We start from the raw sequence: 25,121 nt of genomic DNA, 5'->3' as shown, positions 1-25,121 counted from the left end.
GACAGGAGGGCCTGGCGTGCTCTGGTCCATGGGGTCACGAAGAGGCGGACATGACTAAACGACTAAACAACAACAACAAAGGTGGCAACATGAAGAGGAGGGGGAGGCGATGGCTGGCTGTGGGGAGCCCCCTGCCCTTGGCACAGCTGTAAGGACCATTCCTGGCCCTCCCACCCCACAAGTGCTGCTGCTGCAGCTATGGGGCCTCTCTTGCACTCACCCAGTATCTGGAGACTCTCAAGGAGGGCAGGATGTTACACGGGGACCTCTGGGATTTGAGCTATGGGACAGAGGGAGGGTTTTCTAATTGCATGTGATTTCTGCCATGTTCATTGGTCTGCCAGTTATTACAAGAGAGGCCGCCTTTCTCTCTGCAAGAACCTCAGGGGCTCCATGCCCAAGACCTGGCAAGGCATCAAGGGGGCAGGGTGAGGAAGACCCCTCCCAGGCCCAAGCCAGGGCCCTCAAGTGCCTAGGAGGCTCTTGGGAGTTCCCTGCTGGCCTATCATCACCCCCCCAAAGGAGGCAAATTACAGAAGGGGAGGGAAGAAAGCAATTTTATAGAACAAAATCTCACATTCCAACTAAAAAAATTCTGTCCAGTAGCACCTTAAAGACCAACTAAGTTAGTTCTAGGTATGAGCTTTCGTGTGCATGCACACTTCTTCAGATACACACACGAAAGCTCATACCAAGAACTGACTTAGTTGGTCTTTAAGGTGCTACTGGAAGGAATTTTTTGTTTTGACTATGGCAGACCAACACGGCTACCTATCTGTAACTGGAACTGTGGAAGGCATCACATTCCAGCTGCCCATCTAGTGCAGCCTCCTGTTCTCACAGTGGCCAGAAAGATGCCTCTGGGAAACCAGGGGGCAGGATCCGAGCACAAGAGCAGCTCTCCTCTCCTGCAGTTTCCAGTGTGATAAGAATTTTAAGGTCTTAGGCATATAATAAATGTACCAACCAAGCACATACATGGATCAGCACAGGAAGACCGACCTGGAACCATTTTTGATTCCCAAATGTTTTCTCTGCAAGGTCAAAGGAATATGAAAAAGCTTCCCCATTGTCTTTTCCTTCACAAATCCTGTCTCAAGGGCACATTTAAGATATGAATAGGGTGTGAGCCTGTGACCTGGCTCAGGAACTAAGTATTTGTCATGACAAAAGACTGGCCAGGCTCCCCAGGCAATCCAGTCAAGTGACCATTAAACAGGTAACTTGGCTGATGAGATAAACAAGTCACTCCGATTTCTGCTGTAGACCACCCTTTCTGTGATGTAGGTATGATATATGGAGGGGTGGTCTGGAGCTCCAGGTTAGGGAATTTAAAATGTCTATATAAGGGCGGGCACACCTTTGTTCTGGGTTCCTCCTTTCCTGCCTGTGAGGGGAGCACCCTGTTGCAACAGATCAATAAAGATCAGGCTTATGAGCTGCTTTGCTTCTCAGTATTCTCTGGTTGGCCTCTGTTCTTTTCTCCTACCAACAGGGAACCTACGTAAGGACTCTGTATGGGCTCTTGGATACCCCATACGGGGGAAAGGGCAGACTTTTGGTTTACAACACCAGCAACTGGGACTCAGAACCATGGCTGCCTCCAACTGGGGAGGCAGAGCAGAGCCTGGTAGCAATCCATATCCCTTTCTGTGGATTTGCCCAATCCCCTTTTATAGCCACCCAAGTTGGTGCCCATGCCTGCCTCCAGTGGGAGGGAGTTCCATAGCTCAGCTGCCTCCTTCCCCGGCAGTTTTTGGGAAACGGCCACTGGGCGTGGTGAGGAGAGGAGCCCAGGGGCTGAAGAGGCTGGGTGCCCTTCTCCCCCATGGTAAAGCTGCATGGTCCGGCACTGGGGGCGGATAGCAGGTGGGGGCATGGCTGGCATGCGTCCCAGGAGTGTGGCACGTGACACCCGGCGTGGTGGGGGGTGCGCGGCGTGTGTTTGGGGGGCCCCGCAATGGTACCCCCCTCCCCGATGGTGCGCCCCACTGCTCCTCCACGAGTGTCCCCACCCCAAGTCGGTGGTGGAGGGGCTGGTAGTTGTAGCTACTTCTTGAAGCGAGACATATGCTCTGCACATGCCCAGGGGCACCTCTGTTGGGCAGTGTTGCATCTGGGCTCAGGGATCCATCCTTGGTCCAAATAAATCCTGGCGGCACCCCGCCTGCCCGTCCTTCTCCCCCCCCCCTTCCTGACCCTCTGGACTCTACGATCCTCCTCCCCCCCAGTTGAAACAAACAGAGGCCGGGGTCTTTTTGCTTTTAAGAACGGCTCCTTTTCAGAAGAGACCTAAGTGGTCCTGTAGAGGGGGGGGAGCCACACCCCAGCCCCAAATCCTCCTCTGGCAGCACCTGCCCCTCCACCTCAGTGGGGGAGAATGGCAGCGGTGAGACCCCCTTTGTGGGAGGGAGGGAAGAGCCCCCCTCCTCCTTTTCCTCTGCTGCTGGTGCTGCCTCCAGGCCTCTTGCTGATGTGTCCGGATGAGGCCGCAGAGAGAAGGCCAAGGCATTCGGACATCTTGGGTGGCCCAACAAGGACTCTGATGGGTTTCCGTGTCCTCCTCTCCTGCAGACACCTGTGGACAAGGACCTCCTGGTTAGCCCTCCCAGAGTCACTGGGGGCCAGAACCCTGCCTGGTTTAGTTCATAAAATCATAGACTCACAGATTGGGACGGGGCCCCGAGGCTCCCAGACCCCAGCAATTCATTTCTTAAAATTTACACACTGCTTGAATGTAAAACACACACACACACACACACACACACACACACACAAACCTCAAAGTGGCTTACAAAAAGGGATAAAACAATATTGCCAGTAAGCTCAACTTTTCAATACGCTTGCAGGATGAATCCAGCAATAAACTAAAAACAGATGAAGAAACACGCCCACATTCCACAGGCCTGGTCAGAAATGTTTTTAGCAGGTGCCGGGGAAAAGGCTGTTGAAGGTGCCTGCCAGATATCAATAGGCAAGGAGTTCCAAAGTGCTGCCAAACAAAATGATGTGAGTTCTTACCAATGAGAAACGGGTATTATGTGTCCCCTGTGGGAGCACCAGTTCCATCTAAAGGCAGCCCTGTTTAGGGAAGTTTTTTATGCTGTATTATGTTTTTAATTTTTGGTTGGGAGCCGCCCAGAGTGGCTGGGGAAACCCAGCCAAATGGGCAGGGTATAAATAATAAATTGTTATTGTTATTATTTATTATTATTTATTATTATTTATTATTACACCCCCCCCCCAATCAATGGGGTCAAGTGGGGCCAGGCCACCTCATAGGGAAACTGGTTCCAAGTTTTTCTGGGCTTTATTGCACAGTAGAACCTCAGTTTTCGAGCGTCTCTGAAGCCAAACATTTCTGTGTATCTGAAGAAGTGTGCATGCACACGAAAGCTCATACCTAGAACTAACTCAGTTGGTCTTTAAGGTGCTACTGGAAGGAATTTTTTTATTTTGTTTTGACCATGGCAGACCAACACGGCTACCTATCTGTAGCCAAACATTTCAGTTTTTGAATGCCGAAAACCCGAAAGTACATAATTGCTTCCATTTTCTGCCTCTGTCGACACACAGTGGGTGGTCCTGGAGCCTTTGGGTGGCAAAAAGACGTCCAGGGGAGTCCTGCAAGAGGGAGGCTGAACTGCATCTGGGGATCTGCAAGCCAAAAACTTCACCCCCCCCGAGGTGCCACAGTGGGGTCTGGGGTCTGTGCTGGCGGCTGATTGAGCAAGGAGCATTGGATGTCCCTTGGGGTCTCTGCCCTCCCATCTCTGCCAGCCCCCCTGCCTCTTCCACTCCCAACCCTGGCAAGGCGACTGCCCCCTTTCTTCTCACCTGCCGGAGGCCTAGAACTCCCAGAGGCACTCGCAGGTCACCTCCTCACTGTCGGCCACCAGGCAGCCCTCCCGGTCTGCACGCAGGAAGTACCCGTTGGGTCCCAGCACGGCCAGGAGGTTGTTCCCTCGGATCTCGACGCAGAAATTCAAGGCAAACTTCCCCCAGGGGCTGAAGGTCCCTTCCGAAGTCAAGCACCAAAAGCTCTTGCCGCGGCCTGGGAAGCGAAACGACGGCGGAAAAGTGGTGGGCGTCCAACAAAGACGGGCGTTGGGAGATTCAGGACAGGTGAAATAAATGGCTTTTTTTGCGCAATGCAACTGTGGAACTCCCTGCCACTGGAGGCAACTATGGCCACCGATTGGGATGGCTCGAGAACAGAATTAGAGGAACTCACAGGGGGGAGGGCTATCAATGGCTAGTAAAGGTAAAGGTAAAGGACCCCTGGACGGTTAAGTCCAGTCAAAGGTGACTATGGGGTTGCGATGCTCATCTCGCTTTCAGGCCGAGGGAGCCAGCGTTGGTCCACAGACAGCTTTCCGGGTCATGTGGCCAGCAGGACTAAACCGCTTCTGGCACAACGGGACACCGTGACAGAAACCAGAGTGCACTGAAATTCCATTTAGCTTCCCACCGAAGCGGTACTGATTTATCTACTCGTACTTACATGCTTTCGAACTGCTAGGTTGGCAGGAGCAGGGACCGAGCAATGGGAGCTCACCCCGTCATTGCGGGGATTCGAACTGCCGACCTTCTGATCGGCAAGCCCAAGAGACTCAGTGCTTTGGACCACAGCGCCACCCGCGTCCCTCAATGCCTAGTAGCCAGGATGGCTCTGCTCTGCCGCTACAGTCAGAGGCAGCAATGCTTCGTAATACAGTGGTACCTCAGGTTAAATACACTTCAGATTACAGACTCTGCTAACCCAGAAATAGTGCTTCAGGTTAATAACTTTGCCTCATGATGAGAACAGAAATTGTGCTCCGGTGGCACGGCGGCAGCAGGAGGCCCCATTAACTAAAGTGGTTCTTCAGGTTAAGAACAGTTTCAGGTTAAGAACGTACATCCGGAATGAATTAAGTACTTAACCCGAGGTACCACTGTACACTGGTACCTCTGGATACAAATGAGATCCGTTCCGGAGCCCTGTTTGCATCCAGAAGCAAATGTAACTAGCGACGGCACGTCTGTGCATGTGCATGTCGCTTTTTGTCGCTTCTACGCATGACATCATTTTGAGCATCTGCGCATGCGCGAGCAGCAAAACCCAGAAGTAACGCGCTCCGTTACTTCCGGGTTGCTGCGGAGCACAACTTGAACACGCTCAACATGAAGCATATTCCACCCCGAGGTATGACTGTACCAGTTTCTGGAAACAGCAGGAGGAGAGCAGCCCTTGTGCTCGAATCCTGTTTGTGGGTCCCCCTTTGGAGCAACAGGATGCTGGACCAGATGGGCCCTGGGCCTGCCCCCCTGGCCTGCCCCCCTCCTTCCCTTCACCTACTCTGGAAGTGGTAGATGCCCTCTTTGCAGGGCAGCAGCTCGATGCAGTCGGGCTCCAGGAGGTTGCACTGCAGGGCCTCGTGGCAGGAGGAGCTCCCCACGTAGCCGTAGCAGCCGCGCAGCAGCAGGAAAGAGCGGTTGGCCAGGCGCAGGCCAAACTCCTCGCGGGGCCCTGCAATGCAGTGGGGCAGGAGGTCAGCTGGGAGATGGCAAGGAGACGGGATCCCTGAGGACCTTTGGTCCAGACTTCTCTTGGCAGCCGGCCTGGGCTGCTCTCCTTCCTTTGGGGTCTGGGGGTGGAGGAGAGAACCCCTTTTCCAAAAGAGCCAGAAGGGGCAGGATGTGTGGGGTATTTAGAGTGCATACCAAACCAACAAGTCAAGTTTTGCAAGATATGAGCTGAAGCTCGCAGAGCTTTCCTACCTGTTTGCTAGAAAGAACTCTGCCAGAGACGAACCCCACACTGTGCCCTGGCAAGAAGAGGAGGGCATAGCAATATATTCTCTTACCTGCCTGGGCACACCCTTTCCCCCTCTCTTTATGATCTGCCAGCAAAAGGGTAACATTTGCTAAGTCGGAGCTCCAACGCTCAGGCACCGTTTTAAGGTAGACTTCAGTACGTCTTTACAACTGAATCGCCATTTCATTTTTAAAAAAATAATATTTATTGCTTTTCCAACAGTTTAAACACTACAGAAAAAAAAGAACAATACAATACAAAAACACTACTTAACACTAACACATTAAACTAACAAAACATAACAAAAACAAAAACACATGAAATAATTTCAATATCTTATCTTTCATTCACTTATTTCCGCGACCTCCTCATACCTCCCTTTTTGTATTCCACTTCTATTAATTGTTTCAGCAATTCCTTTCCATCTTCCTCTGTTTTCTATCCTATAATTATCTTAGCACATTCTAACCTTATTTTTTCCTTTAATACTCCATTTCAAGCCTGCCTGTCTCTGTTAATCTCGTTACTCTGCTGTATCTGTTACTCTCCAACAAATATTCAGAGTGAGTACGTGCTATTTTCAAGGCTGTTAGTGTGGTGATTGTTTTAAGGGGGAATTTTGCATCCCCAAAATTCATTTTTTCTATTATCTTCTTCATAAAGGCCCATGAAATATTATCAAAGGCCTTTTCTGCATCTATAAACATTAAAGCAGATTATTTCTCATTTCTGACCTCCGGATATTCCATCACATCAGTTATATTTCTTATATTATCCTTCATCTGGCATTCTGGTAGGAAACCAGCCTGATTAGGATGAATTTCTACCAAAACTCCTTTCATTCGGTCAGGCAGTATATTGGCAAATAGCTTATAATCACTGTTTAAACCAGGGGTAGGCAAATTAAGGGCCGGGGGCTGGATCCGGCCCAGTCGCCTTCTCAATCCGGCCCGTGGACAGTCCGGGAATCAGCATGTTTTTACATGAATAGAATGTGTGCTCTTATTTAAAATGCATTTCTGGGTTATTTGTGGGGCATAGGAATTCGTTCATTTTTCTTTTTCAAAATATAGTCCAGCCCCCCACATGCTCTGAGGGACGGTGGACCAGCCCACGGCTGAAAAAGGTCGCTGACCCCGGTTTGAAAGCTTCCTTTTTAAGCTGCAAAGGGATGACACAAACATGAGGAAGGATAATGTCTAATAAATATATTCTCTCCTAGCATTTGTTTGCATTTCTACAGGGGTTACGTCAGTTGGGTCGCCAGGCCAGACTCCTCACCCTCCAGCAGGGGCAGGTGAGACATCACATAAGGTCAGGGGGTTTCCTGGGGATTCCTGGGGAGATGCTTCCTTCCCGCCCCACCTCCCCTCTCCCCCTCCCCCTTCTCCTCACCTGGCTGCACGGCTCTGGCGACCACCAGCCCAACAGGGAGGGTGCCCAGGTAGCGGCCGTTGAGCGCCCTCAGGAAGATTTTCCCATAATGCCACAGGATGCTGAACTGGGTCTCAGGTTCTTTGCTGCAGCCATCGGCCATCACACTCTGGAACTCCCTCTGGGGAGAGAAGACCAAGTCAGCAGTGGGGGGGGGAGAGAGAAAACCAGCCACTCTGCCCCATGGGAATGAAAGTTGTCGTCCCCCAATATAGCAGGTGGTAATGCTCTTTGGGACAAGAGCAAGGTGGCCCCTCCACCATTTGGCTGTGGGGCTGGGCACCCCACCTCCTGGCCCTCACAGGGACCCTGGACCCAGCCTTTGGGGGGTGGAGGAGCCCCTAACTTACCTGTGCCAGGTACTTGTGGTTGATGTCTTTCAGCTGCACGGTTTGGGCATCGGGACTGACATGAAAGAGGAATGTGGACATGGGGGTCGCCTTTTTGGAGCCTGCGTAGACCTCCGAGTCTGAGGGGAGAGAAGAGCAGCTCAGCAGGTGCAGCACGGGGAGCTGCTGCCTTGCACTGAGTCGGCTTCATCTAGCTCAGGACACTGGCTGGCAGCATTGTCTCTCCAGGATTTTGTGGGATGTAATCCACTGGAGCAGGGATGCGGGTGGCACTGTGGGTAAAAGCCTCAGCGCCTAGGGCTTGCCGATCGAAAGGTCGGCGGTTTGAATCCCTGCAGCGGGGTGCGCTCCCGCTACTCGGTCCCAGCACCTGCCAACCTAGCAGTTCGAAAGCACCCCGGGTGCAAGTAGATAAATAGGGACCGCTTACTGGCGGGAAGGTAAACGGCGTTTCCGTGTGCTGTGCTGGCTCGCCAGATGCAGCTTGTCACGCTGGCCACGTGACCCGGAAGTGTCTTCGGACAGCGCTGGCCCCCGGCCTCTTGAGTGAGATGGGCGCACCAACCCCAGAGTCTGTCAAGACTGGCCCGTACGGGCAGGGGTACCTTTACCCTTTAATCCACTGGAGCAGTCAAGTACAACATTACTTGTTTCCCTAGAGTCCTGTGGAACGCCCTCCCACCAGATGTCAAGGAAATAAACAACTACCTGACTTTCAGAAGACCTCTGAAGGCAGCCCTGTTTAGGGAAGTTTTTAACGTTTGATGTTTTATCATGTTTTTAATATTCTGCAGAAGCTTCCAGGTTCAGTCCCCACGGACAGCGTCTCCAGGAAGGAGAGGGACAGACCATGCCTGAAACCCTGGAGATCCACAGCTGCCAGCCAGAGTTGACAATACTGAGCTAGATGGAACCAGAGAACTGTGGAAGGGACCTCCAGGGGTCATCAAGCACACCCTCCCAAATCTGAACTGAATCACCCCTGACATGAGTCAAAGAGGCCCCGGGCCCCTGGCCTGGCCCCTGCTGCTCCCCCCGGGGTTTACTTGCCGCAGAGGATGCCCATGTACTTCTTGGCCCTGGTTCTCAGGCTGACCCACTGCGGGCACCTCTTGATGACGAACCACTCCTCGTTGTCTTCGGGGCAGTCTCCGAGGCACAGGAGCCCCCGGCTGCCCTGCGGGTACAGGATGTGTCCCTCCCTGTCGGTCAGGAAGGCCAGGCAGCCGGGCCTCAGGTTCAGGTGGAAGGCCGTCTCGGCTGAGGGCTTCTTGGCCAGCTTCTCCTGCCGGGAGACAAACTTGTGGTTGGATGTCTCCAGGTGGCAGACGCCGCAGCGGAGTCTCAGGACGAAGCCGCACTCCTCGCAGTAAGGCACCGGCGTGTCCACCCAGACGCGGTTCAGCTCGGGGTCGGTGCGCGCGTACAACCGGCTGCTGGGGTTGAAGAGGACCACGTGCGCATGCATGGCCAGCTGGGGCATCCACATGTGGCGCTGCGTCAGCTCTCTGCAGACGCAGAAGACGTCCTCCCCGTCCGACTCCAGGAACCTCTTGCTCTCCAGATGTTGGAAAATCCAGGCCCCGCTGGAGCGCACCTCCAGCACAAACTGGCTCTGCCGCCCCGAGGCCGGGTGACCGCACCGGACGGTGCCATCCGTATCCACCAGGAGGCAGCGCCCTTGGTGGCCCCTCAGCACGGCCACCGTCAGCTTCCCGGGCTTCGTGGTCACCTCCAGGTCCCAGGTCTGCAGGGGGCGAGAGGGGCAGGTCAGCAGGGATCCTGAAATATACCCGGAGTCGAGAGTGGATTTCCTGCTCTTTGTTCAGCTCATAGTGGTGAGGAGGAATGGAAGTTCCCCCAGAATGTCTGCTTTATATACATTATTTACATATTGGGCCCCACGGGATTGGCTAATTCCGGGATTCACCTGTAGGCCAATCAGGTTGCAGATTCACTCCCACCTGGAGCTGGATTGGGTGGCTCCTGTGGACCAATCAGACTGCTGCATTCTGGACCCTATTGTTCTAGGACCAATCAGACTGCTGCATTCTGGACCCTATTGTTCTAGGACCAATCAGACTGCTGCCTTTTGGATCCTATTCAACTCAGTACATAACAGATCCCAAAGGAATGTCCCTGGGTATTTCTCTGGGATTATTTATCATATTTCCGCGCCATTCGCACAAATCACAAAGTGCCTTACAAGCAATAAATCACAAATATAACACAAATCATACAGCATAATTAACAAATCATTGGCAAAATAATCGATGAGATGCTATTAACAAAGCAACTACAGAAATAAGCTAAACAGCACCATTACAACAGAAGTCAGAAATGTTACAGCACTCATCACCTATAGAACAATATTAACAACATTAACAAAATTTAGAAAGCATCTGAAGGCAGCCCTGTTTAGGGAAGCTTTTAATGTTTGATGCTCTGTTGTGCTTTTAATTCTGTTGGGAGCTGCCCAGAGTGGCTGGGGAAACTGAGCCGGATGGGCGGGGTATAAATAATAAATTATTATTAAATTATTATTATAATTATGGTCTCTGTGTGTAGTTTGGGAGCTGCAAGGTCAGGGGAAAAACAATGCTGTCCAGGGTTGTAAAGACCGTGGAGAAGATAATTGGGCACACTTTTCCCACCTTGGATCAAATCTATGTTTCCAGGTGTCATAAGAAAGCTGCAGAGATAGCGCAGGATAGTGCGCACCCCGGAAACGATCATTTTCAGCTTCTGCCTTCTGGAAGATGGTAAGGTAAAGGTAAAGGTACCCCTGCCCGTACGGGCCAGTCGTGTCCGACTCTAGGGCTGTGCGCCCATCTCACTTAAGAGGCCAGGAGCCAGCGCTGTCTGGAGACACTTCCAGGTCACGTGGCCAGCATGACGAAGCTGCTCTGGCGAGCCAGCACCAATGCAGCACACAGAAACGCCGTTTACCTTCCCGCTATAAAGCGGTACCTATTTATCTACTTGCACTTAAGAGGGCGTTCGAACTGCTAGGTGGGCAGGAGCTGGGACCGAACAATGGGAGCTCACCCTGCCGCGGGGATTTGAACTGCCGACCATGCGATCGGCAAGCCCTAGGCGCTGAGGTTTTACCCACAGCGCCACCCGCGTCCCTCTGGAAGACGGTACTGGGTTATAAAGACTAGGACTAACCACCTGAGAAACAGTTTCCATCCAAATGCAATTTTGGTTTTTAAACGCAGTGTAAGGTAGTCTTTCCTGCCAACCTAGCAGTTTGAAAGCACGTCAAAAGTGCAAGTAGATAAATAGGTACCACTCTGGTGGGAAGGTAAACAGTGTTTCTGTGTGCTACTCTGGTTCACCAGAAGCGGCTTTGTCATGCTGGCCACATGACCCAGAAGCTGTCTGTGGACAAACGCCGGCTCCCTCAGCCTATAGAGTGAGATGAGCGCCAAAACCCCAGAGTCGGTCACGACTGGACCTAATGGTCAGGGGTACCTTTACCTGTACTAAGGTAGTCTTTATGTGAGTATATTGTATTCAGTTATGGGGTATCAGAGTTTTTAGGGGCTAACCAGGCTGGGATAGCTGGCTTGTGGCTTTTTGAATGTCTGATGCAGGTTTTTTCAATTTTGTTGTTCTGTATGGGACAATGACAATAAAGATTATTGTATCGTATAAAATAGCAACTAAAAGGGAAAGTAAGCACTGTTTTTTGATGGTATTAATATAGATAAGATAGATAGTCAGAAGAACCGGCCATATATGACCTTGGCAGCATAATAATTAATTAATTAATTAATTAATTAATTAATTAATTGTACCCTGCCCATCTGCCTGGGTTTCCCCAGCCACTCTGGGTGGCTTCCATAGAAAGCAAAAATACACTAAAAGATCACACATTAAAAACTTCCCTGAACAGGGCTGCCTTAAGATGTCTTCTGAATGTCAGGTAGTTATTTATTGTTTTGACATCTGATGGGAGGGCGTTCCACAGGGTGGGCGCCACTACCGAGAAGGCCCTCTGCCTGGTTCCCTGTAGCTTTGCTTCTCACAATGAGGGAACCGCCAGAAGGCCCTCGGCGCTGGACCTCAGCGTCCGGGCAGAACAATGGGGATGGAGACGCTCCTTCAGGTATACAGGGCCGAGGCCATTTAGGGCTTTAAAGGTCAACACCAACACTTTGAATTGTGCTCAGAAACGTACTGGGAGCCAATGTAGGTCTTTCAAGACCAGTGTTATGTAGTCTTGGTGGCCGCCCCCAGTCACCAGTGTAGCTGCCGCATTCTGGATTAGTTGTAGTTTCCGAGTTACCTTCAAAGGTAGCCCCACGTAGAGCACATTGCAGTAGTCCAAGCGGGAGATAACTAGAGCATGCACCACTCTGGCGAGACAGTCTGTGGGCAGGTAGGGTCTCAGCCTGCGTACCAGGTGGAGTTGGTAGACAGCTGCCCTGGATACAGAAATGACCTGCGCCTCCATGGGCAGCTGTGAGTCCAAAATGACTCCCAGGCTGCACACCTGGTCCTTCAGGGGCACAGTTACCCTATTCAGGACCAGGGAGTCCTCCACACCAGCCCGCCCCCTGTCCCCCCAAAACAGTACTTCTGTCTTGTCAGGATTCAACTTCAATCCATTAGCCGCCATCCATCCTCCAACCGCCTCCAGACACTCACACGGGACCTTCACTGCCTTCACTGGTTCTGATTTGAAAGAGAGGTAGAGCTGGGTATCATCTGCATATTGATGGACACCCAGTCCAAACCCCCTGCCATAAATAGCCATTAGTGGGGGGGGGGTGTCCAAACTTTTTTCCAAAAGGGCCAGATGTAATGAAGTGAACATGTGTCAGGGGCCGGCCAAAGTTGTGGACCTTTTTTTCGGATTGAAGTTGTTGAGCTTTTTAAAGGATATTACCCCCAGGAAATAAACTGCCACAGGGGCCAGAATAAACCGACTGGATTGCCCCCCCCCAACGGACTTTGGACATGCCTGACCATTGCAATTCAGTGGAAAACTGCCCCAAATCTGACACTGGGGGGATACCTGTTTCTTCCCCAGTGAGTTTCCCAAGACGCTGACGCCGTCGCCATAGCATTCCCCAGTGAGATACCCGCCTGTCCAGTTGACCAGCCCAATCTGCATGGCTGCGCAGGAGGGGCGGAGCTACCAGGGCATCAGCAACAGACCGGACCCCGCTTTGGACCTTGCGCTGCCCACCGACTGGCCGGCTGGGCCATGGGAGAGGCTTCTGAGGGCGCAGGGGAGGGGGGAGGGGGGAGGAAGAGGCTATTCTCCCTGTGGGAGACGCTGGCCCAGGATTCCAAGGGGAGAAGCTCCATGGCAAGTCTGGCCTTTGTGACCTCAGAAAGGATGGAGGGGTCTTGGTGGACCACAGGCTGAAGACGAGCCAACAGTGTGATGCTGCAGCAAAAAAGGCTAATGCTATTCTAGGCTGGAGGAGACTCTTGAGAGTCCCATGGACTGCAAGAAGATCCAACCTCTCCATTCTGAAGGAAATCAGCCCCGAGTGCTCACTGGAAGGACAGATCCTGAAGCTGAGGCTCCAAAACTTTGGCCACCTCATGAGAAGAGAAGACTCCCTGGAAAAGACCCTGATGTTGGGAAAGATGGAGGGCACAAGGAGAAGGGGAAGACGGAGGACGAGATGGTGGGACAGTGTTCTTGAAGCTACCAGCATGAGTTTGACCAAACTGTGGGAGGCAGTGGAAGACAGGAGTGCCTGGCATGCTCTGGTCCAGGGGGTCACGAAGAGTCGGACATGACTAAACAACAACAACAACATTCTAGGTTGCATCCGCATAAGTCTAGTGTCCAGGTCAAGGGAAGTCATAGTTGTTGGGAAACTGTGTACGTGCAGCGACTCACACAGAGTCAATTAAGGTTTGGCAGACAGCCAGAAGGCAATCTGAAGGAGTAAGTCTGCCTGGTGATAACAGAGGCATGGAGACAGCTCCCTAACTGGTCAAGCTCTCTCAAGGGAGTGATAATTAATGGCCTACTAACTGGTAGATCAGTGAGTGTAGGAGTTGTCAGTCATGCCAGAGACAGCTAGCATAAGATCTGCGTCTGTTCCTGTAAATAGTCCACCGTATATAATAAACTGTAAATAATAAAGGTCCGTATAGTTCAAGCTCTGGTTTTCCCAGTAGTGATGTATGGAAGTGAGAGCTGGACCATAAAGAAGGCTGATTGCCGAAGAATTGATGCTTTTGAATTATGGTGCTGGAGGAGACTCTTGAGAGTCCCATGGACTGCAAGAAGATCCAACCTCTCCATTCTGAAGGAAATCAGCCCTGAGTGCTCACCGGAAGGACAGATCCTGAAGCTGAGGCTCCAATACTTTTTTTTTTTTATAAATATTTATTAAGGTTTTTAAATATAAAACATAATAAACAATCTTACTTCTTTCACAACAGTTTCATCACTTCTTTGGGCTCCCTCACGTCTCCCGCTCCCATTTACATTGTTAAAAAAATTTTTCCAAACAAATTATCAACTTGTTTACAATCTCATGTCCACTCACACATATAATCTAGCGCTTCTTCCAAAAAGTTTTATATTTTCTTTAGTCTCACTTATCATCAAATTTAAATCTAGTTTAGTGGTGACCAGTTTTTTATAATCTAGCATCCTTCTTAACATTCAACCAAATTACAATGTTTTTGTAAATACATCTTGAATTTCTCCCAGTCTTCCTCCAACTTCTCTTCTCCCAGATCACGGATTCTGCCGGTCATCTCGGCCAGTTGCATATAGTCCATCAGCTGCATCTGCCACTCTTCCAGTGTGGGTAGATCTTGAGTTTTCCAGTTTTTTGCGATGAGAATCCTTGCTGCCGTTGTTGCATATATGAAAAATGTTCGATCCTTCTTTAACACCTTCTGGCCGACAATGCCCAGAAGAAAGGCCTCTGGTTTCTTTGTGAAGGTATACTTAAATACCTTTTTCAGCTCATTATATATCATTTCCCAGAAGACCTTCACCTTAGGGCATGTCCACCAGAGGTGAAAGAATGTTCCTTCATTTTCTTTACATTTCCAACATTTATTATCAGACGAATGGTATATTTTGGCAAGTTTAACTGGGGTCATGTACCATCTATATATCATTTTCATAACATTTTCCTTCAGAGCATTACATGCGGTGAAGTTCAGCCCAGTGGTCCACAACCTTTCCCAGTCCTCAAACATAATGTTATGCCCAATGTCCTGTGCCCATTTTATCATAGCCGATTTAACCATTTCGTCTTGTGTATTCCACTTTAGCAGCAAGTTATACATTCTAGATAATACCTTGGTCTTTGGTTCTAACAATTCTGTTTCTAACTTCGATTTCTCCACCTGGAACCCTAACTTTTTGTCATTTTTAAAAACTTCTTTAATCTGAGCATAATGTAACCAGTCTCGCACCTTATCCTTCATTTTCTCCAAACTCTGCAATTTCCAATTGTCTCCATCTTTTTCTAATATTTCCCAATATTTTGGCCATTTGGCCTCCATATTGGGTCTTTTTCGGGCCTTGGCTTCCAGAGGTGAAAGCCACCTTGGAGTTTTATTTTCCAATAAGTCTTTATATTTTGTCCAGACATTAAAAACTGCTTTCCTGACAATATGGTTCTTAAGCTGAGGCTCCAATACTTTGGCCACCTCATGAAAAGAGAAGACTCCCTGGAAAAGACCCTGATGTTGGGAAAGATGGAGGGCACAAGGAGAAGGGGACGGCGGAGGACGAGATGGTGGGACAGTGTTCTTGAAGCTACAAACATGAGTTTGACCAAACTGCGGGAGGCAGTGGAAGACAGGAGTGCCTGGCATGCTCTGGTCCAGGGGGTCACGAAGAGGTGGACACGACTAAACGACTAAACAACAAAACAAGTTTCTGGTTCCTGCTTCGTCTATCCTGTCTGCCGCCACGTCGCCAATGCCTTCCGTGGATTCTGCGTTTACTCTGCTAGGTCTGGCTAAGGTCCTGCAACTAGTCAGAAAGTTGTGAAACACCAAATAGGTTTTGCCAATAATAGTCCCGCTCTCTTCCGCCTTGGTCAGACCACGGTGGGAATACTGGGTCCAGTTCTGGGTGCAACAATTTAAAAAGGATGTTGACAATGCCAAGGGGGGGGGTGTCTTGTCATCTGGGCAGCCCACTTCTTCGCTGCAAATGTCAATCAAGATGCCTGACGATCCCTGGCCTGACTGAAACATCCTTTTGAAAAGGTGAATACCTTGGCTCCAGAATCCATCATCACTGACCTGTTTCATTCACACAGAGATACCTGCTCTTTTTTTAAAAAAAAAAAATATTTTTTTTTTAAGAATTTCAACATAACAATTTATCAAAAACATATCATCCTCATTCCCCCCCCCATTTTTCCCTCCCCAAACCAGAACCTCCCCCTGCCTCCTCCCCCCAACTTCTCTCTCTGGTTTTTCAGCACATGTTAATCTCTGCATATTATAAATTGTAAAGATCCTTAATTTATCTGTATGTTACCAATAATAAATTTGTGTATTTTTATTCAAAGATACCTGCTCTTTTTTGACAGGTCTGCTGGGATAGTTATTGATAGTTTGGGGGTCTCTGGAAGAATTTCCGGCTACGTGCCAAGACTTCAGGAATGAGATTATTGCCCCTCTCTTATTGTCCGCTCCGGGTCGCCCAGCCACTTGGCAGATCAGGATGAGCAGGGGACAGCAAAGGTGGCAAGGTTTTTAGCTGGGGCAATCAGGATAAGACCCACTATTTGACTATTGATTCCAAACCCTAAAAGGAATTTTATAGAATTGACTTTTTATTTCTGTTCTTGGTATGTTGTTGTTTTATGGCTGATGGCTGCTGCAAATAAAGATTCATTCATTCATTCCCGGAGGAGAGATGGACAGCTGAGCTCTTCGACAGGGGCGCCTCTGCCCAAGGCGCGCCTGCAGGGGGCGCTGTCTGGCCAGGAATTTGGCCCTTGGAACCACCCGAGACACAAGGCGGCGCTGCTGCGTCTTCGGAGGAGGAAGGAGGAGGGGAACACGTGTCTCCAGATGCGCATCCCGGAAGCATCCATGTGCAGGCGCCCAGAGTTGCCGGGGTATAAAATTATATTATTAATATTAATATTGATATTAATATTTATTATTAATATATTAATATTAAACTATATTATTAACATAGTAATATTAAAATACATCATTACTATATTATTAGAATATATTATTTATAGAATTATATATTAATATTAATATTGATTAATAACAACAACAACGAAACAACAATATTATAACTATTATTATTATTATTATTATTATTATTATTATTATATTAGGATCCTTTGGGAGTTGAGAAATTTAAGAAACAAGGAAACTCAAACATGCCCAGTGGCCCCGACACGAGCCGCCCCTCCTCCTCTCCTCCCGGGCCCCGCGAGGCCATCCAAACCACCCCCTCCCTGGCTCTCAAGGCGCAGCCGCGGCCACACAGGGGACCCGGAAGCTGCCGATCCCGGCGCTGGTCTAGCCAAAGGCGGCCGAGTCTCTCGGCGTGGCTCCCTCGGCGCAGGCGCAGCGCCGCCTCCCGGGCATGCGCGGACGGGCGGCGTCGGCGGAAGTCGGAGGGGGCGGCGCAGGCGCAGTGCGGGGGGCCAGCTGCTGGGCGAGGGGCTTCGGGTCGGGGCCGCGCGGCGGGCGAGAGGTGAGCCCCGCCCCCTTCCCAGCCCCGCCCCCTCGGACTCCCCCCCCGGGACCCCCCCCGGCCCGCTGCTGCTGCTGCCAGCCCGTGCGGGAGAGGCTGGGAGGGGGGAGAGGGAGACCCCCACCCCTGGCAGGCCGCCCCCCCCCCCCCGCTTCCCGGGCCTCTCCTGCTCCCCCATCCGGGTCCTTCCCAAGCGCCCCCCCCGCCTCCCCCCGCCCCCTCCCCCCTGGCACCTGACCCTGGAACCGGGGGGGAGGGGGGGCTTGCCAATAGGAGCAGGGCCGGACTGAGGCTGGAGGCGGCCCTCAGCTCCAGAAGGGAAGGGGCCCCCTTCTAGGTCCAGCTGCCCCTGCTTTTTGTGCCGAATACAGTGGCGCCTCGGGTTACAGGCGCTTCAGGTTACAGACTCCGCTAACCCAGAAATAGTGCTTCAGGTTCAGAACTTTGCTTCAGGATGAGAACAGAAATCGGGCTCCGGCGGCGCAGCAGCGGCAGCAGGAGGCCCCATGAGCTAAAGTGGTGCTTCAGGTTAAGAACAGTTTCAGGTTAAGAACAGACCTCCAGAACGAATTAAGTACTTAACCTGAGGTACCACTGTATTGAGGGACGCAGGTGGCGCTGTGGGTTAAAGCACAGAGCCTCTTGGGCTTGGCAATCGGAAGGTTGGCAGTTCGAATCCCCGCAATGACGGGGTGAGCTCCCGTTGCTGGGTTCCTGCTCCTGCCAACCTGGCAGTTCGAAAGCACCTCAAAGTGCAAGTAGATAAATAGGTACCACTCCGGCGGGAAGGTAAACGGCATTTCCGTGCGCTGCTCTGGTTCGCCAGAAGCGGCTTAGTCCTGCTGGCCACATGACCCAGAAGCTGTACGCCGGCTCCCTCGGCCAGTGAAGCGAGATGAGCGCCGCAAACCCAGAGTCGTCCGCGACTGGACCTAACGGTCAGGGGTCCCTTTACCTTTACCACTGTATTGAGCTAGATGGGCTACTTGTGTTTGTTTATTTTGCCAAAGCTATGCACCACTTGAGTGTAGGAAACACCCCCCACCCCAGGGTTTCACAGAAAAAGAAGACAGGAAAAAATGATAACCCTATGTCTTGGATGCTTTAACTGAGATTCCTTCCAACTCTACAGCTCTGTGGTATAAAAAGTTAAAATACTGAAACTGACAAAAATTCACATCAACTTTCTCAGCACCTTTAGGCAGCCTTGTCTGCTTGATGTACTTGTGATGAAGGTCTGACTCGGTACAAGGAGGCTCTTTTACTCTTGTTATGAACCCCGCCTGCTAGCCTCCCCTCAGGGCATCTGGTGGGCCTCTGTGGGGACAGGATCCTGCATGGGTGGTTGGCCTGACCCGGCTGCATGGCTCTTCTCACACCCTAATGTTCCCTTGCAGCTCTCAGAGCCAGCCCAGCCCCCCGGCGCCATGGAGAAGTTTGGCATGAACTTTGGGGGCGGCCCCAGCAGGAAAGACCTTCAGGAGACCATCGAGGTGCAGAAGAAGCAGCTGTTGCAGTACCAGGGGCGCCTGAAGGACGTGGTGCGGGCCTACAAGAGTCTTCTCAAGGAGAAGGAGGCTCTGGAGGCCAGCTTGAAGGTCCTGTCAGTCTCCCACGAGGTGGACGCCGGCCTGGGCAGCGGTGTGGCCCAGCCCCTGGGGGTGGCTGGCTCCTCTAGCCCGGACCTGAGTGAGGACCAGAGCTCGGTCCACAGCGAGGACAGTCATGGGACCGCTGCCAGCCTGGCCAGCGTGAGGGGGGACCTGGTGGGCATGGAAGAGGGGACGGTGGCAGTGGCGAACGCAGCCTCTCCCTCGAAGCTGGAGGAGACCAGCAGCTCCGAAAGCAGCGGCGTGAGCTCTGGCAGCGGGGAGCTGATTGTGGGGGGCGCCAGTGAGTCGGACCGGAGAGTCCTGCAGCTGAAGACTCAGCTGGCCACGCTGACCAGCGCCCTGGCCACCGTCACGCAGGAGAAGTCTCGGATGGAGGCCTCCTACCAGGCCGACAAGAAGAAGGCCAAGCAGGAAATGGAGAGCGCCAGCCGCAGAGCTGAGGAGGAGAGGAGCCGGCTGGAGGCCGAGGTCAAGGAGGCGCAGGAGCAGCTGGCCGAGGTCAAAGCGCGCCTGATCGCCCAGCAGCACGACCGGGCGCAGGAGCAGGGCGACCACGCCGTCATGCTGCGGGAGCTGCAGCTCCTGCTCCAGAGCGAGCGCGCCCTGCGCCAGGAGGCGGAGCTGGGCCTGGAGGAAGCCCGCGAGGCCCTGGCCGGGAAGGCGGGCGTGGCAGACCGGGCGGAGGGGGCTGAGCACCAGGCCCGGCAGCTGGGCCGCGAGGTGGAGGAGCTGAGGCGGGAGCTGAGGGCCCTGCGGGAGGAGAGCGCCCGGCCCGACCCGCAGGTGCAGGAGCTGCAGGCCGAGGCGGCCAGCTTGAGGAGCCACTTCCAGGCGCAGCTGCTGCAGGAGATGCGGAAGGTGAGCACGGGGCGGGGAGCGGAAGGGGCTCTCTCTCCCAAGGGGGTGGGTTTGCCTTCCTTGGAGGGCCACCTGTCGGGGATTCTTGCACTGCGATTCCTGCACTGCAGGGGTTCGAACTACCGTATTTTTGGCTCCATAAGACGCACCCGACCATAAGACGCACATAGTTTTCAGAGGAGGAAAACGGAAAAAATATTCTGAATCAAATGTTGTACTAAACTAATAAACTACTGGTATATCAGACTGAGAGTGAGAGGGACAGGAGCTATGTGTTTGTTTAGCATGCGTGCTCAAAGAGCCAGCTGAGATGCTGGGGGATTTGCATAATTTCCCCCTCTCCCTCATCCCAGTGCTCTCCCGTCCTCAGCAGCCTTCCTGTTTTCCTCCTGGTTTTCACTGCTCTTGTGGCTCAGAGCTCAAGGTTGGGTTTTTGCTTTGTTTTTGCTGCTAGTTGCTTAAATTTCACCCTTTCCGATCCAACCCCTCCTGTGCGCTGCCGTTCCTCCGCAGCCTCGTTGCTCCGTTTAGGGAGCGCGCAGACCTTGGCTAGCTGAGGCTGCTGGAGCTGTTGCTGGCTACGCACCACTTTCAAAAGCGCCCGCTGGCTCTGAATTGCCTGCCTCCTCCCGGCTCGCTGTCAAGCAAGCAAAGGGAGAGCCTCGTAGAGCATGTAAGCGGCTCTCACTTTGCTTACTTTTAGAGAGTGACAGACGGGAGCTGTGTACAGCTCCTCCTGGCTGTACAGCAAGCAAAGCTAGAGCCGCGCAAAGCGGGACAGAAGCCCTGTGAGCGGCTCCCGCTTTGCTTGACTGACGGGAGCCATGGCTCCAGTCCAGTGCATTCGCTCCATAAGACGCACAGACATTTTCCCTTTCTTTTTAGAAGGAAAAAAGTGCGTCTTATGGAGCGAAAAATACGGTGGATGACTCAGGGAGTCCCATCCAGCTCTGCAAGTCTGTGATTCCCTCCTGAGCGGAGCCCCAAAGCAGGCACAGTCCTTTACCTACATGGTTCCTTGACTTCTCCAGCTCACCACAGGGTGGGGGTCACTCTTACTGGCCCCCTCCATGGAGGTGTTTGCTGAGGCCTGTGGACGCCATGCCAGCCTTTTGTGGGGAACAGCAGCCTTCGCCAGCCCGGTGGCCTCCAGATATTTTGGGCAGCGGCTCCCGTCCTCTGTGAGGGCAGCAGGTTGGCCCAGGCTGGTGGCGTGACTCCCTGGCAGAGCCAAGCCATGCTTCTTCCCCACCTCCCGGCCAGGCTGGAGGTCCTCTTGGGCAGGCAGAGAAAGCCTTTGATAGTGTTTCTTGGTCATTCTTGATTAAGGTATTTGAGAAAATGGAAACAGGTAATTCTTTCCTGGCTGGAATTGAAGAGATCTATACTGATCAATCCACAGATACATTCTTTCGGACAAATGCCAAATAGAAAAACGAGACAAGGTTGACCCTTATCTCCATTGTTGTTTACAGTGGTATCTCTGGTTGCAAACAGGATCCGTTCTGGAGGCCCGTTTGCAACATGAAAAGAACTCAATCTGCAGCGGCGCATCTGCACACATGCAGGTTGCGATTCGCCACTTCTGCGCATGCATGTGACGTCATTTTGCATGTCTGCGCATGCACGAGCGGTGAAGCCCAGAAGTAACCCTTTCTGGTACTTCCGGGTCGCCACGGGACGTAACCTGAAAGAACGTAACATGAAGGGGACGTAACATGAAGTGTGACTGTATTATGGCATTAGAAATTGTGCTTCAGAATATAAGGAGAAATAGGGAACTTAAAGATATTGAAGTGAGACGTAGAGTCTATAAACTAAGGGTGTTTGCTGATGGTGTGGTGCTGACGTTGGAGCAACCTTTAGAGAGTGTTCCAAAAGCATGAGAAGAAATCAAAAGCTTTGGAGAAGCGGCAGGTTTTAAAATAAAACCAGGCTGGGTGGGTTCCCGCTGGCCTCATCCAGCGGCCTCATCCAGCAGCCTCCTCTCATGTCCTTCTGTTTCTCCTTCCCACACAGACGGTTCAAGCGGAGGATCGGATCCAGTTGGAGGAGCAGCGGGTGGCCAGCTTGGAGGCCCAGATCTCGGAGGTCTCTGAGCTCCTGGGCACCTACGAGAAAGCCAAGCAGAAGGACCAGCTGGTCATCCAGAAGCTGAAGGACCGCATCGCCCAGCTGGACCTGGAGAACAAGACTCTGGCCATGGCTGCCTCCGGCCGCTCCCCGCTGGACCTCGCGGCCTTCGAGGAGAGCAGCCTGGACATCAACGTCCTGAAGGACCGCATGGAGAAGCTGAAGGAGATGCTGCAGGAGGCCACCAAGGACAGCCCGGCGTCCGCCCAGGAGATCGAAGCCTTCTGCAGACTGGAGCCCCCCAAGGGCGGCACGGAGACGGGGGACGGTGAGAAGGCCACTGCGGCCTACTACCAGCAGGAGCTGAAGCAGCTGAAGGAGGAGTTTGAGAGGTACAAGCAGAGGGCCCAGGTGGTCCTCAAGAACAAGTCGGCCAAGGACGGGAGCTTGGCCAAGGAGCTGGAGGCGGCGCAGGAGCAGCTGGCCGAGCTGAAGGAGAAGCACATCTCCCTGCGGCTCTCCTGCGAGGAGGGCGCCCGGCAGCGTCGCCAGGAGGCGGAGGCCTGGCGCCAGGAGGCGGCCCGTCTGCAGCAGCAGCACAGGCAGGAGCTGGAGCGGAGCCAGCTGGGCTTCCAGGAGAAGGTCCTGCGCCTGGAGGAGGAGATGCACAAGCAGCGCGACCGGGCGCTGGCCGTCCTGGCCGAGAAGGACCAGGAGCTGGAGCAGCTGAGGGCCCTGGTGCTGCCATACTACGGCCTCCAGGGGCCCAAGCAGGGCCCGGCCCAAGCGGGAGGGACCCAGAGCGGGGACCCCAAGGGGGACGAGGGCGACGTCTCCCTGGAGACCCTGACGCAGGCCCTGCACCTGGCGGCACCCAAGGAGCCGGCCTTCCTGCTGTACACGGAGCAGCTGGCCAGGAAGGAGGTGGAGGCCTCGGCCCTGAAGAAGCAGAAGCGCAGCCTGGAGGCGGCCCTGCGGCAGCTGCAGGAGAGGCTCCTGGAGGAGGCTGAGCGGCACCGGGAGGAGGTCTCGGGCCTGCAGGGCCGCCTGCAGAAGAGCGCCCGGGACCAGGGCAGGGAAGGCGCCAACCTGGAGTACCTCAAGAACATTTTCTACCGCTTCCTGACGCTGACGGACTTGCTGGGGCGGCAGCAGACACTGACGGCCATCTTGACTATCTTGCATTTCAGCCCCGAGGAGAAGCAGGCCGTGCTCAGCCAGGCGGGGGGCGCAGGCAGCTGGTGGCCTTCGGGGAAGAGGTGAGCCCCCTGGGCTGCTGTGGGGCCGGCTGCTCTGCCCAGAGGGTGCCCCTGTGCCAAGGAGAGAGGCGGGTCTGGCAGTTCCTCTTCCCGCAGCTGTGGGCTCTGAGCGCCTTTCTGCTGCCAGGATCAGCCCAAGAGCCATTTCTTAGAAGGGACCATGATCTGGGAGACAGGGGGATTTTGAATCAAGTGGGGTTTTTTTGGGGGGGGGTGTCTTCTTTTGCCAAATGGGGGAGTTATTGCAGGCTGCGTTTGGGGTTTTCTTCTTCCTGCCTCTCAACTTTCAACTTGGTTTGTGATCTGCAAATAAAAAGGACCATCAAGCAGAGACTGTGCTGTGGGCAAATGCCTCTTGGTGTTTTGGAGCAGGATGCGGCACGTGGGGCACCCAGGGGTGGAGCTGGGGGGGGCAGAAGAAGAGGGCCCCTCTCCAGGGTGAAAGGGCTTCTTTGACTTGGGAGGGGGCTCCTTGGGAGCTGGGTGAGCTCGGGGAGAGGAGGCCAGCCACTCCACATCATGGGGGGGGGCATGTGGCACTGCTGACCAGGCTGGCCCCCATCGCAGGAGGGGGGGGCAGAGAACCCTGCGGATTTGCCTGGCGAGGGCTCAGCACTCGGCATCCCCAGCTGGAGAGGGCCAGGGTGTGTGTGTCAGGGGCTGGGAAGAGCTCCCTGCCTGAGGTCCTGGGCCAGAGGGGCAGAGGGTTGGGCTATGTCCTGGGATCTGAATCTCACACAGAACCCTCCAGGGTTTAGGCAGTGGAAGCTGCCATTCCTGCATTACGGGGGGTTGGGCTGGATGACCGCACGGGTCCCTTTCTAAAGTTCTATGAATCTGTGAGCATCTTGCGGGGGACAAGCTCCAGTGGCCGTACTCTGGCCGAACGCCCAGCCCTGGGATTGGGAAGGCCCCATTGCGGGTGCCACCCCATAGCCAGGCCTGCTGCTCTGTGGGTCCAGGGTGGGGGGCTGCGCTCTGCCGCCTGATGATGGTGGCCTGGCTTTGTCAAGCAGGGGAGAAACGGAAAGGAAACATTGCCAGATCTTGGATTCGCAAGGGAGGTGAAGGAAAACACACATCAGCCACTTGAGGGCGGTTTTGAAATGCACTTGGTCCCTGTGGCACTTTTTCTTTTGCAAAACAGTTGTGATTCCTGCACCGCAGGGGCTGGACTACATGAGCCCTGGGGTCCTTTCCGACTCTTGTGATTCTGCAGTCGCCTGTAACCTCCCAGCTGCTGCGAGGTATAAAGTGCCTTCATGGGCCTCTGCTCATCCTGCACGATGCCTCCCCCTGACTTCAGGCCGAGGTTTTTCTGCAGCGCTCAGGGCACCTGTGGAACTCCCTGCTGCCAGGTGCCCAGAAGCTCAGCAGCGTTATCTGGCTTACAGAAAGGCAAGGCCTCCCTCCTGCCCCCCCCGAGTAGCAGCTGACTCAGAGGCACCTCATACCCGCAGTAAGAGCTGCCCCCATACACACATTAGCATGGCTAAAGGGGCCTCTTTCTATGGGGCCTCGTGGGAACTGTGTGGTTGGGCTGGAGCCCAGGAGATCCTCGTCCTTCACCCCTCTTTAGGCCCCTGGCTGACATCCTGCATTCCTTTGGGGAAACTGAGGACCACCCTGGCCATTGGCTGGCCGGCTGTGATGCCACAAGGTGTTCCCCTACGCAGGGACCTGGGAAGAATGTGGGGTGCCCACAGATCTGCAGCAGGAAAGGAGAAGAGGGGGGACCCCAGGGATTGCTGGCCTGCTCCCCGCTTGGAGAAAGCGAGCAGGGGTGGCTGGGCAGGGGGCTAAGCAGGACCCCTCTCCCTTGGCAGGCTGGCCAGCCAGCTACTGGCACGCGAAAAAGTCTTCATTCTGTGGGTGGCAGGCAGTTTGTTGCACAGGGCCTCCTCCCCTGAAGACCTGAAGGGGCAGCAGTCCAGCAGGGCGGGGAGGCGGTTGGGGGGCTTGGCAGGACGTGCCAAGCAAGGCTTTCAATCTCTGGGTGACCTTCGCCCTTCCTGAAACCCTCCCCTGCTTCAGGTTTGGTCTGAAGCATTCTGT

General features: G+C 53.3%; 2 protein-coding genes and 1 long non-coding RNA gene across 6 annotated transcripts in view; 2 read left to right on the top strand and 1 right to left on the bottom strand.

Annotated features, from left to right (window-relative positions):
• The window catches only part of LOC309352046, a 413,396-nt gene that overhangs the window by 328,070 nt on the left and 60,205 nt on the right, over positions 1–25,121 (top strand). The window lies entirely within an intron of this gene.
• Positions 2,256–12,861, bottom strand: FSCN3 (fascin actin-bundling protein 3). 4 transcript variants are annotated; one of them, XR_014160976.1, is made up of 8 exons: positions 12,611–12,859; positions 8,635–9,331; positions 7,585–7,703; positions 7,196–7,355; positions 5,342–5,512; positions 3,838–4,054; positions 3,022–3,081; positions 2,443–2,578 (listed from the first exon to the last, which is right to left on the bottom strand). XR_014160976.1 is itself a non-coding variant. In XM_081880004.1 (7 exons), exons 1-6 carry the CDS (start codon positions 12,707–12,709, stop codon positions 3,849–3,851), a joined length of 1,452 nt encoding a protein of 483 aa, XP_081736130.1. In that variant the 5' UTR covers positions 12,710–12,859; the 3' UTR covers positions 2,443–2,578; positions 3,838–3,848. The 4 variants fall into 4 exon arrangements, 3 of the variants coding, with proteins under 3 accessions (XP_081736128.1, XP_081736129.1, XP_081736130.1); XM_081880004.1 differs by lacking the exon at positions 3,022–3,081; XM_081880002.1 differs by lacking the exons at positions 3,022–3,081; positions 3,838–4,054 and having other exon boundaries at positions 2,256–2,578; positions 12,611–12,861.
• GCC1 (GRIP and coiled-coil domain containing 1) lies at positions 18,624–23,215 on the top strand. The gene is made up of 2 exons (XM_081879877.1): positions 18,624–19,734; positions 21,754–23,215. The coding sequence occupies exons 1-2, from the start codon at positions 18,691–18,693 to the stop codon at positions 23,068–23,070; spliced, it is 2,361 nt and encodes a 786-aa protein (XP_081736003.1). The 5' UTR covers positions 18,624–18,690; the 3' UTR covers positions 23,071–23,215.

Source organism: Podarcis erhardii (assembly GCF_964252035.2).
Source record: "Podarcis erhardii genome assembly, chromosome: 10".
NCBI classification, from domain to species: domain Eukaryota; kingdom Metazoa; phylum Chordata; class Lepidosauria; order Squamata; family Lacertidae; genus Podarcis; species Podarcis erhardii.
The sequence above is the reverse complement of the archived record's forward strand: the minus strand, read 5'-3'. Positions and strand labels throughout refer to the sequence as shown.

Coding starts and splice junctions, on each gene's coding strand:
- GCC1 (XM_081879877.1), top strand. CDS start 18,691: ATGGAGAAGTTTGGCATGAACTTTGGGGGCGGCCCCAGCAGGAAAGAC. Junction 19,735..21,753: donor TGCTGCAGGAGATGCGGAAG/GTGAGCACGGGG, acceptor CTTCCCACACAG/ACGGTTCAAGCGGAGGATCG.
- FSCN3 (XM_081880002.1), bottom strand. CDS start 12,709: ATGCAGATTGGGCTGGTCAACTGGACAGGCGGGTATCTCACTGGGGAA. Junction 5,513..7,195: donor CGCCAGAGCCGTGCAGCCAG/GTGAGGAGAAGG, acceptor ACTGCATTGCAG/GGCCCCGCGAGGAGTTTGGC. Junction 2,579..5,341: donor GGGCATCTACCACTTCCAGA/GTAGGTGAAGGG, acceptor CCTTGTCCACAG/GTGTCTGCAGGAGAGGAGGA.